General features: G+C 35.8%; 1 protein-coding gene across 1 annotated transcript in view; it reads left to right on the forward strand.

Moving 5' to 3' along the window:
* Positions 1-13136, forward strand: part of LOC111048298 (anaphase-promoting complex subunit 1) — an 85868-nt gene that overhangs the window by 59346 nt on the left and 13386 nt on the right. Inside the window, exon 29 of the mRNA XM_039437270.1 lies at positions 12372-12498. Coding sequence (XP_039293204.1) covers positions 12372-12498 — 127 coding nt within the window. The remainder of the gene's footprint in view (positions 1-12371; positions 12499-13136) is intronic.

A 13136-nucleotide genomic window follows, 5' to 3' on the forward strand; every position in this document is an offset into this window, starting at 1 on the left:
CGTCTATGGAGGGAGCTTCAGTACGAGTATTGAATCGCAGCAATTCGTCCACGTTAATATCATCGAATTCATGATCAGGGTCGTGAGCACTATTATCAAAACCGTGAAAGCCATCTTCTAGACCAGTTTCGTGGGGGTCAGTAGCAATATTCGCAAACCCGCGAAAGCCATCTTCAAAACCTAAAAAATCATCTTCCTCATTTTCCATCATGTGAACATTATTAGGACGAGACAGAGCGTCCGCTACGTAATTGGTCTTCCCATTTATGTAAATAATATCAAAATCAAATTCCTCTAATAATAGTTTCCATCTAATGAGTTTCGAGTTCGGTTCTTTGATGCTATGAAGCCACTGGAGAGGCTTGTGATCAGTTTGAATGAGAAACTTCCGTCCGTATAAATAAGGTCTGAAATATTTACAGCACCAGACAATAGCCAATAACTCTTTTTCTATGGTGGAGAGATTGATCTCATGTTTATTCAAAGTTCGCGAAGCATACGCTACTGGTAGATCTTTTCCTTCAAAAACTTGGGATAATACCCCTCCTATAGCATAATTGCTCGCGTCAGTCGTGACAATGAACTGTTTAGAGAAATCAGGGAGTTGTAATATTGGACTGTTCTGTAACATTGTTTTCAATTTCTCAAATGCATTTACATATTCTGTATTATTAATATCGATCTTTACATCCTTTTTCAATGCCTGAGTCAGAGGTTTTGCGATTTTTGCATAGTTCTGTATCATTTTCCTATAGTAGCCTGTTAACCCTAAGAATTGTTTGATTTGTTTTTCGGTTTTAGGTATTTTAAAATCCTTTATGGCCTGCAATTTGGCTGGGTTGGGTTGAATACCGCGTTCTGAAACAATGTGGCCAAGGTATAACAATTCTCTTTTGAAAAATTCGGTTTTGTCAAGCTGTATTTTGAGATTGTGATTTTGTAGTTTCTTGAAAACAGATTTTAAATGTTTCAAATGTTCTTCCAAATTGTCAGAGAATACTATTATATCATCCATATATACTAATACATTCGGCATTTTAGCAAACAATATATTCATATTTCTTTGAAAGAATGGGGGTGCATTTTTCAGCCCGAAAGGGAGCCTAAGAAACTCGTAGTGACCATCTTCCGTTGAAAAAGCAGTTTTAGGAACAGATTCTGGGTCCATTTCGATTTGATGGAAACCTGAGTACAAATCTATTGTGGAGAAATAAGTGGCTCTCCCAATTTTACCGAAAAGATCTTCAATGTTTGGTAAAGGATATTTATCAGCTATCGTCTTGTCATTAAGTTTCCTGTAGTCTATCACCATTCTTATTTTCTTTTTTCCTGAAGCATCTAGTTTTTTTGGAACAACCCATATTGGGGAATTGTATGGAGAGTTGGAGGGTTGAATGATTTTATTTTGCAGCAGTTTATCAATTTCGATTTGTACGTCTTTCTTGAATATTTGGGGGTACCTATAGTTTCGTGTGTACACAGGATTGTCATCTACAGTATTGATCTTATGTTTTAATAAGTTTGTTGAACCAAGAGGAATATTATCAAGCTTTATTATCGCAGGGAATTTGATAATTAAATCGTATATCTCTCTTTTTTCTTCGTCATTCATGTGGTCAGTTCGTAAAGTTTCATGGATCAATTTCTTTATCAATGCAAAATTTTCAGGACGTGTGGTCATTGAGTCATTATGCGAGTCAAGAATCGTTTCTACTTCCTCAATTTCCATGGGTTCAGGACTGATGGTCATGAGTTCATGAGAGAAAGCTATACAAGTACATTCACCATTAACAATATCAACTATACCTTCTTCAATACAATAGTTAGAATTATTTATAGGTTTAAGTAATCCCTGTCCTACAGTGGGAATAGACCTAACTGGGATAGTTATTACATTAAATCCAGGTTTCAATTCAATTTGTTTTCTACTAGAATTAATTACAGATAATAACGGTTTTGATACGTTGCCATAATCTAACGTATTAGTCTCATAATTTACATGGGCTTTGAGTTGTTGCATTGTTTCATTACCTAAAAGAATATCGTACCTGTCGGAAAAATCATATATATACATCTTAATTCTAGAAAGATTCGGAAATAATGTGGATGGACCAAAAAATATATACTCATGTCCACCACTTGTACCAGCCGGGGTTTTTACAACAAATTTTTCCTTATATCTAGTTACAGTTGGCGGTACAATTGCAGGATGTACATAATTCATCATCGATCCAGTGTCAACAAGCCATTTTCTGTTTACATCATCGACAAAATAGGGTAGCGATTTATCAATAATATTCAATTCAAGCTCTATGGGGGGTTTCCGCCGGATTGGGGCCACACCCTAAAAAATGATCTGCCATTTCATTCACAGCTGATGTTAGATTGTTGAGTTGCGATTGCAACAATTGAATACGAGTCGATGCATTTACTTGATTGATATCATCATTTGATTCATCGAGATAGTGAAGATCCTGGAAAGGATTGTTTCTTGCCGAATTGTTAGCATTTCTATTAGTAGAAGCAGTACGCATGGAGACAGTATTCTGCGAGTCCCAGTTGTGAGACTGTTGAATGTTTCGTGCTCCGTTTGAAAAGTTACGAGAATTGTTATTGAAAGATTTCGGTTGGAAATTTTGAAATTGCGACTGCTGAAAAGTAGAGGTAGAGGGAACTACACTTTGTTGGAAATTAGAATGTTGAGGCTGTTGAAAATGGATTTGATGAGGTTGTTGGAACCGATTCTGAGTAGTGAAGGGTTGCTGGAACCGATTCTGATTGAAGTGTTGCTGGCGGAAATTCCGAGGAGAGAATTGTCGGAATTGATTGAACACTGGTTGTGGTTGAAAGAAATTCCGCGGTTGGAACTGAGAATTGATTTGCTTTTCACTCACTGCACTTTTGTCACTTACGGGCTCTGCACATTTTAATTGTTTCAAAACAATGCTACAATCACTGCGCAGGGTATCGCGGGCGTCGTCCAAGTTCTTGAGTCTGTATACCTGAAGATGAGCTCCGAGTGTTGGATGAACACCGTGAATGAGCGTGCGGACAAGAGTTGTATCGAGTTGTTCGAGAAGATTTTTCAGGAGATCCCCGGTTACACCATCAAGCTTATAGCGGGTCACCACTCGGGTGCGTTTTTCACTGAGTCTTTGTAGGAAGTCGAGGGGGTGTTCGTATTGGAATGATTTCATTACAGCAATTTCGGCTATTAGGTCAGGGACCGTGCGTTTATCAGAGAAGCTTTTCGTTAAAAGTTCAATAAGTTCAGCTAAGTTGGAACACTCGCAATTTTGTACAACTTCATCTGCAGCACCTTCCAAACTGTGGAGGGCGGCAGTAAATAACAGCCAATGATTTTCTTCGCGTTGTGATTGTTCAATTTTATCGTTACAATACAGATTGAAAATGTCTTGGAGAGATTTGATAAATTTTGGAATTTTATTGGAAGTTCCATCGAATTTTGGAATATAGTCCAGCAAATATTTCGGGATAGATTTGGTTGACATGATCACAGGGTCTAATTTTGACGGTCGAATGAGTGTAGAAGATGAAGTGAAGAAAATGTTCGCATCTGTACTTACAGTTGATGGTAGTTTTACTTCCGTCTCAAATTTGTGGAAGGAGTCTTCGTTGTCTGCCAGGTTGAACTTCGAAGGTCGCAGGTGTGGTACGCAGAGAACTTGTCTTGAAGGGTTCACCTCACTCACTGGTTTTCCGGATTTTTCACGAAGTCGAAATTAAAGATCGCGAATCGAAAAAAACTTGTTGTTAAATGAACAACCTCGAAAAAACGTAAGGAAGGTCCCAGTTCGGGCGCCAGTTATAGTTCTGGGGTAACCAAACACCTTTTTAAAAAGAAAACTTTATTTTCAAACACATAATTATGAAATATACATCGAAAAAGAGAGAAGTGCTCTCGGTGAAGTTTGGCAGTAGACTGACTAAAAGTACTATGATCGAGCATTACAATGGAATACAGCGTCAGCAATAATATTAGGTGTTACCAGATGTAACTCATGACAATACTCTTAAACTTTTAGGATCCTATTTGGAGGGTCGTACTCAGTCAGTGTGTATTAACTCAAATATTTCTGAGCCACTTAATGTACCACACGGAGTACCTCAAGGGTCCATACTGGGACCGTTATTGTTTCTAGTGATGATGAATGATATAGGATTGAATATTTCATCTAAAATAGTTTGCTATGCTGATGATTCATCTTTGGTCACAAACGATGTGGATCTGGGTGTCCTCCATCAAAAAATGTCTAGCTGTAAGGGTGAGGCTTCAGACTGGTTTAGAGCAAACCGCCTGTTTCTAAATACAGCCAAGACTCAAACATTGGTGCTAGGACTCAGAAAGATTAGTGAGGGAGTAGATAGTGCAAAGCTTCTGGGCATAACATTAGATCAGAAACTTACATGGATACCCCATATTGAAAGTGTTTGCTCAAAATTAAGTAGGGTTTTATATCTCCTTCGCAGTCTTAAGGACTGTGTTCCTTTAAATTACCTGAGAATGTGCTATTTTGCCTTTTTTCAAAGCGTTTACACGTATGGTTTAGTCTTATGGGGCTGCGCCCCAGAGGTTCAAAAAGTATTCTTGCTCCAGAAAAAAGCTATAAGAATTATATGTAACGCTACTTATCTGGAGCATTGTAAGCCATTGTTTATAAAGGAGAAAATTATGACAGTGCACAGTTTGGTAGCTTTCAAACTTCTCCTCCAGATAAAGAATAATTTAGGTTCTTATAGCCGCAGAGTTGACATTCACTGTCATAATACTAGAAATAAGACAAAAATAGATATACCATATACAAGACTCAAAAGATTATCAACAAGTCCAAATCAAGTTTGCAACATAAACAGCCTATACCATGGTATATCTTCTTATTCTATCTTTTCTCTATGCTACAGTATTGTTCGCAGTCGGCAAGCTTTGTGAATCTCATCATAGAATATTAATGTGTGAATAATATTTGTGTGTGTTTTGTGTAGGCAGGCCTCCAGGTCCCGAGATGGAGAACAGCGTGGACCGAGAGTCGTACTCGCTGTCGGCGGGTTTGGCACTTGGCCTGGTTGTTCTGGGAACTGGATCCACTGCTACTGGTCTGGCCGACCTCGGCATCGCCGACACGCTGCATCACTACATGGTCGGCGGCAATAAGCGGCCCATCTCAGGTAAAACAAATTCAAATTCAAATTTTAAATAAATAATTCATCAGAGCAGGTATAGTCTAAAACAGACCAAAAAGGCATCAGAGCAGGTATAGTCAAAAGCAGACTAAAAAAGTTGCAACTTGTCAACAGTGCAATTAACCTAAACTCCTTCTAAACATTTTTCTATTTGGCTTTGAGAGTTGAGGCATCTCTGCTGTTACAAAAATTAGTTTTTGATAACGTTGAATGCGTATATGTGCAAGTATACGTCAGATCATGTATTAGCCTAAAAACAAAATTTGAAAATTGTCATTGAAGCACGTTGTTACTTGTATGTAGCTGCTCACACTGAACGCAACCAGCCAGTGCAGGCGTTCAGTGTCAGTGTTTCTATATCTTTTTCCATGTTTTGTTTCTCATCTGCACGCTTGGACATGCATAACCAATACGCATCCAATGTGATCACACACTTATGTTTATCTACAAAACTACATGAGCTCTCTACATGAATAATCGAGTCCAATCTCTACGGGTCCAGCCGTAATACTCGTACATTTAAGATAGCGCACATATAAATGACACCCCTTAATAATAATAATAAGAATAATTTTATTTCTCAATAAGCATTCATTACAAACACAACATTACTACTAGAAATAATTATTCTATTGAGAAGACACTCCCGAGAAAAATTCTATTTTGGGAGCTGCCATCAAAGTCCATTTGTATAATTTATTTGATGCAATCAATTAAAAATAAATTAACTTAAACCATGAAATGTAAATATTCTAACAAAAGAGCTTACAGTCGGAATTTTTACAAAAGTTATTAATATTTTAATAAAATATGAAAGTGAATGATGGAGACAGTACTACCTTATGTCTAATATCGGTTTTGTTAAGAGTGGGCTGTAGCAGTCGGCCTTATTGCATTGATGTCACATTAGTTCAATGTAAAAACAGTCTAATCATGAACTCTCTTTGGAACACATAACGTCCACAGTTTTCATAGGATCTTCTGCAAAACATGTCATTGGTTGATGTATTCAGGGCCGTTTCCACTGAGAAAGCTTTTAACTTTATCCATATTTTTTATCTCAAAATGAACCGCATTATAACAAACAAGGCTCAATATAAATATAATCCAGTGTAAACTGAGAATCCGTTCAAACTGGCAATGTGCAAACGGCACTTTATATAGCAGGGCAATGACAATAAGCTGTTTAATCCTCAACAAGCACGAAGAAGTGAGTCAATTTCGTTGGTTAACAAACCAAATCTGTTTAATGGCTCTGATAATATCTGTTGAAAATTTGAAGTTGATTGATAAAAACAATCGAACGATTCCATAAACAAGCAAACCCACAAATAGCCAACGAGGCTATAGTCGACTATAAAAACTCTCTACGCTTGTCCAATAAATACTGAAAATAACGCTTACCAATGGAATAGAAAGGATACTTTCGTTATGGCAACAGGCAATGAAGAATATGTTTTCGGAGTAATAAATGCTGCATGACTAAGAAGCACATAGGAAGTCCGTATTGAGATGTAAATCTAGTGACATGAGATACATTGATTTTTTGGCGGTATGAAGTTCGCCGGGTAAGATAGTTTATTATAATTTTTACATTCCAAGAATGATCAAATTTCTGACTCAGTTTTAACCGAGATGGTGTATAAAAGGCCCAAAGGAAACTCTGCTCAGCTCGTTCAAATTGTTCAAAAACATATCTTGAGCCAATAATAATATGAATTTGAACATTCTTCTTGAAAGTTTGTATGGTATTCGTTGAAATGAAAAAGAAAAATGTTAATTAGAATTCTTTATTCTAGTTTTCATGACATATACAGTCCTTCAAGCATTAGCTTCATCTTGCTTTTCAAATGATCAATAATATACAACAACATGTAATAGAGTATTTCGGCTACAGTCATTATACTCACACCTAGAAATACATCCAAGTAGACAACGGTGGCATCGATCATCTGATTGTTGGTGTATGTGTAGGTACGAACTTTTGGATGGAAAACGTTTCTCCTGAATACAATTTCAACTTCGTGAGTTTTAAACACATCGTCAGACTCCTCACTACCAACAAATGATTCATGAGAATCATAACCTTGTATCCCTATAACCTTGTAGTCAGTGTAGTTACATGATGGCAAACAGTCACAAGAATTGTCAAATTTTCTGTCACTTGTGTCATAATGAGTGGCTTTGGCAACATTCAAGGCACAGGAGCTGAATTCATCTGAGCAAATGTATGTTGATTCGTTGTGCGGCATGAAAAACAGAACACATCCACATTCTTTCAAAGCTCTTTTGGTGGAGCACTCCATTAAACAATTTTGACGCGTATAATATTGAAAAAAGTCTAATGTTTTCTCGGTTGTGTTGTAGCATTGCTTGGCAGATTGAACTTTGTACAGAAATTCGTTGTCATCCACTGGATATTTTGTGATAAGTTCTGGTTCGATGAGAATGCTACAGCCCTTTGATGGCTGAAGACGATGCCATCTCATGAATGGACTTGGAACATCCCAAGGATTGTGGATTGTAAACCGTAGTGTATCTCTGCCAATTAACTTGATGTCTTGCATCCCTTCATAAGCACCCGCAAAATAAGTTATGTCTGGCTGTTCCACTAAAGTTGGGAACTTGATCAGTCGTGAAGGAAACGAGTTGGCTGTATCACTCGATGACAAGTTTCCTGTGAATGACGGAAATCCATGAATTGTTTCAGTGTTCAATTGGAACGTGATGCTCAGTCCAAAATGTTTTGCTTTTGGTTCTAAATCATTGCGTAAAAAATGTCGTACTGCGTTCTTTTTGTAAATCTTTGAAGGTGGAAGCATGTTGTTGGACAAGCATAGTCCCCTGAACATGAAAGTTGGAATATTATCTATTGGAGGGGTGAATGATGAGAAGAATAACCTATCAGATAGTGACATATCAAGGAAAAAAGTGTCAAGACTTGAATCAGATATAACAAATTTCTCTTCATTACTATCTGTATCATTTCCAGTCGAATGTATATGGAACATATCATAAAATGCTTTTCTAGTCACACCTAATATATCTGCAATCTTGTATATTCCATCAGCATGTTGTTTATTCATAAGATATTTAACTTCTTCGACTGAGGTACGCAATGGACCACAGATGGTCAAAGCAGGGTAAGGCAGGGTAGAGATGTGTTGGGGAGTGTATGCCACTTCAGTCGTCATGCCACTTTCTTTCCATTTATTCATTTTCATTTTATATATTCCAAATAATGATATGATGCAACCAATTACAACTATACACCAAAAACATCGTTCTATCCAATGTTTGTCAGAATTAAAAATGTATTTAACTCCATGCAATGACGTATTATCCAGAAAATTCTTGAAATGGGGATTCACTTTTCTCCTTCTTCTCATCTGTCTTTGATGTGGAGTTTTTGGAGCAGCCATGTTCATGAGTGTGATGAACACAACAAACAATATACACTGTTGATGATAGATCACTTAACTAAATGGAATGTCTATCTGTATCTGCACAAGAACTAGGATATGGTTTCTGGTAGTCAACTATGGCTTCAACTAGAACACTCACTGTACTCTCCTATAACTTTGACCCAAACTTCCAACAGACTGCTAACAAATAAACATCAGGGCAGGGCCACTTCACTCAGAACTTAGTTCTTTTTAAAAGAAGGTCATCATTAACTTGGTTATTTTTGTATTAATTGACGTCAGAGATAATGTGTAAGGTAATTATTTTGAGCATGCAACTCATATTCTAACTCATTATTTTATTCCTATTGGGATTTGCGTGGAAAGACTCATGTCTCAATTAGCTCACATTAACGAATTGGATGAATTCATAACTCATTCTAAAGTCAACATTATAAGCTAATTGATTGTTCCACTAAACACAAATAAAGTATAACAAGCAGGAAAATAAGTTGGAGAAGGTGGAGAAGAAGGAAGAGTAGGTGGTGGCGGTGTGGGAGGAGGAAGAAGAGAAGAGAAGGATGAGGAGGAGAAAGCGGAGTAGGAAGAGGACGAGTAGGGGTGGAGGAGAAGGAGTAGGTAGAAGATCAGGAGTAGGAGAGTAGGGGGTGGGTGGAGGAGGAGCGGCAGTAGGAGGAGATACTGATTTTATCTATGTATGTTCTCAAGTAATAAAAGAATAATATAAAATTGATATTGATAGCGTTTCAGCAGAATTAATTTCCATATTCCTGTTCCAATATTCATTTTTAGCAGACTCTTCTTTCAAGAATAATCATTTTAATTATTATATATTTTATTTAATACAAAACAAGGAAGACTACAGGCATTAAGTCCAAAACAGTCTTCTCTACAATTTACAATCGTATTAAGCAAGTTACTAAGAAAAAATGAAAAATAAAGTAGATGCAATTTACAAAATGCATAAGAATATTGATAAGTATAACAAAAGCATAAGTAATTAAAAGTAAACCAAGTACAAATAAAAAATACAGTATGATGATAATAATTTATAAAAATAATACAATCGAGCATAGAAAAACAGGTTATATAGTTAAGGTGAACTAAATATTATCCAAGCATTACTGAATTTGAAGTCATTGCAAGAACAAAGCAATATTGTTAAAATAAAATTACGTTACAATAATTTTTTAAAAGCTATTTCATTGTCTTCTACTGTATAATATGTATTAAATAAGTCAATTTAACATGCATATTCTGATGGCAATAAGGTGAGTTAATATTTTTAAATTGTAAATTAAATCTTAGGACTGTATTTTTAAATGATGAGTATATAATATTATTTATTTATTGGATAGAGCAAACAATACCATAGTTGGAAAAGAAAAAACGAGCTATTGTCCAAAACTTCTTCTATTTCCTAATATTACCACAAATCGTCCAAATATTATGTAGGTTATGTCCATTTCAATTTCTACACCAAATCATCAATCTGAAACTACAAATCAGAATAAAACAAACTATTTCAAATCTAATAGATTGATAATAAAACTTTTGTAAAAACATGAAATAAACTTCAAATTCACAAAATATATAGAATAAAAGCACATACATTTTAAGCTCGAAAATATCACTATTTATTCATGCTATGATTTGGGATTCTATAAGATTAGTCTAATACAGCGGTTCCCAACTGGTAGTCCGCGTTCCCCCAGGGGTCCGCGGGACATGCTGTGGGGGTCCGCGACATATAAACTAAGAATTTAGGGAAAGTACGGTATAATTTAGATTGAATAGAGATGAGGTTCGTGTTTTTCTAATCGATACTAATTACTCAGATTCACTCACAGTCTTTTTCTGGCTTATCTAGCTGATGTCTTTGAATGGGCTGAATCACAGTTTGCAGAGGAAAATGTTGAAATTTTTAAAGTGGAAGATAAGATTAGTGCTATGGTGAAAAAGTTCCGAATGTTGGCAACGTGGATGAAAACAAATCATTCACGAATTACTCTACTTTGAAGCAATTCGTGGAGACTTCTGAGGAAAATTTACCTGATCAAATAAGAAGCAAAATAGCAGAACATTTACGCAGCTTAGCAATCAGTTTTAGGGAATATTCTCCTGAAACTAACCCAGATGATAATTGGGTTAAATATCCCTTCTGCTGTCAAGATATAGGTGGGATTCGCGGGCTCACGGAAAACGAACAAGATCAACTTGTGGATTTATCCAGCTTTAGTGAAATGAAAAACCAATTTGATAGTAACTCAAATTTGGTAGACTTTTGGGCAACAGCATGAAAGAACTATAGAAAGCTTGGAGAAAAGGCATTGAGGTTAATCCTTCCCTTTGCAACGACTTACCGTTGTGAACAAGTATTTTCTTCAATGTGTTTTATGAAAAACAAGTTTAGAAATCGACTCGACATGCGGTCAGATTTTAGAGTGAATGTGTTAAGTATGGAGCCTGATATCTCAGGAATCATGAACTTGAAGAAAAAATTTAACTCATCACATTGAACAAATAATGATAATTATTAGGAACAGTGGACCTAGTCTTCATTTTCGTGATTTAAATAATGATAATCAATAATTAAAAAACTACCTACATTTTTCTTGAAATGTCAACTTCTTCTCGTTATCGAATTGAGTTATGAACTTCTATTAATTTTCAACAGAGTCTGAAGCAATCGAAAATAATATTAAACTGGCTCTTCCTGATTGCACTATGAAGTTTAAATATTCTGACAACCTATTTAAAAGATGATAGATACAAGGCATATAATATACTTTTTCACTCTGTTATATCATCAGATTATACTTAATATCGGGGTACCGAGCTTCGCTCGTTATTTATTTAAAAACTATTGATAAACAGAACACAATTCTTTGAAATGTTTGGGGAAGGACTAACAGGCACAGCCAAAAATTGTTTCTTCCCCGAATTTTGATTTATACACTATCCTATAAATAGTCCAGAAAGTAGGTTATGTTCCATACACTTGAATTCAGGTTCAATTTTCAGTACAAACATTTAAAAACAAAAAAGTTCTAATTTAGATTATTTACAAACCAAATTGAATAACAAAATAACACTCACTAATCACTTAGAACTGTAAAATAATTATTAACTTTGAATATTATGATATACCATCTCATGTCAACAAATCAGATTATTTTGATCGAGTCAATTAAAATTTCTAGATTTCTCGCGAGATACGGTAAGCTAATTGATTACACAGCTGATCTCCCACACAGGCACACGCATCTTCTGTTATCGACAGACAACGAAATCTGTTTTTCCAAGGATGAATTATCCTTTTCATGTCCTTCAGCGAGTTTTCCCAGGGATGAGACCTAATGCAATCGAATTTTTATATCATAAACCTACTATGTTCCAAATTTTGTGAAACTCGTTAGAGCCGTTTTCAAGATCCGTTGAACATAAATAACCAATAACCAGATATAAAAATATAAGCAGATATACAGAAATTGCTCGCTTAATATAATAGGATTACTATTAATTATTAAGAGTGTGCGGGGGGGGGGTGCCGCATAAATATAATAAATGGATGAGGGGGTCCTTGGAAAAATTTTGTTGGGAACCCCTGGTCTAATAAATTGGCTCAAATCAGTCAAAATGTTATGATTGTGATCTATCTCAATTGAAATCTAATACTGGAGAATTTGAATGTTTTTTGTATATAAAGCTTTGCAACTACCGAACGAATCGTTATTGTTTTAGGTTCGCAGAAGGAAAAGTACAAATCGCCAAGCTATCAGATAAAAGAAGGAGACGAAGTGAATATCGATGTGACTGCTCCAGGAGCGACCCTCGCACTTGGCATGATGTACTTCAACTCAGGAAACCAGTCAGTCAACTTGATTTTTATCAATTCAATTTCGTAATTTTATTATTTGATGATAATACAAGTCAACATTCTTGATCTGAGGTGTCCGGTGCAAAACTGAGGCTGGTTTTCTATTGGAGTGAGCATCTCACATTACTCAGGTGCTTCCGTTACCACTATGTGCCTTTTGAAGGTTTTTCCACCTCTTAAATAAAAAATCTGGTGTGGTACACTCACACAACTTTCCTTGCTCATATTTGAAACTACGATCAGACTTCTGTATTTGTGTGTATATAATTGTTTTCAGAGTACTTTTTCCTTTGTGTAAATTGTGAAACTCGATGATTTTTTTAGTCCTCATTTTTTTAAAAGTCGTCAAAACAGCTGTTCTACACATGAAATATCTCGACTATGTGTTCTTTTTATGAACTGCGCTACCTACCTACCTCATGCACGAGAAGGAGGTTACTAAGTCCATTTATCAAGGATGGGGTGGACCCCCCATTAGCTTCCCAGAACTCAGACTCATGCCAGTTGATAGAGCTGATAAATAACTATACAGGGTATGAATTTGAAAAAAAAATTAGTCGAGTTATTTTCGAGAAAATTGTGAAAAACATGGTTTTTTAGTAATTATCCGCCATTTTTCTCAAGAATAT

The sequence above is a fragment of the Nilaparvata lugens genome, chromosome 11 (genome assembly GCF_014356525.2).
Source record: "Nilaparvata lugens isolate BPH chromosome 11, ASM1435652v1, whole genome shotgun sequence".
NCBI lineage: Eukaryota > Metazoa > Arthropoda > Insecta > Hemiptera > Delphacidae > Nilaparvata > Nilaparvata lugens.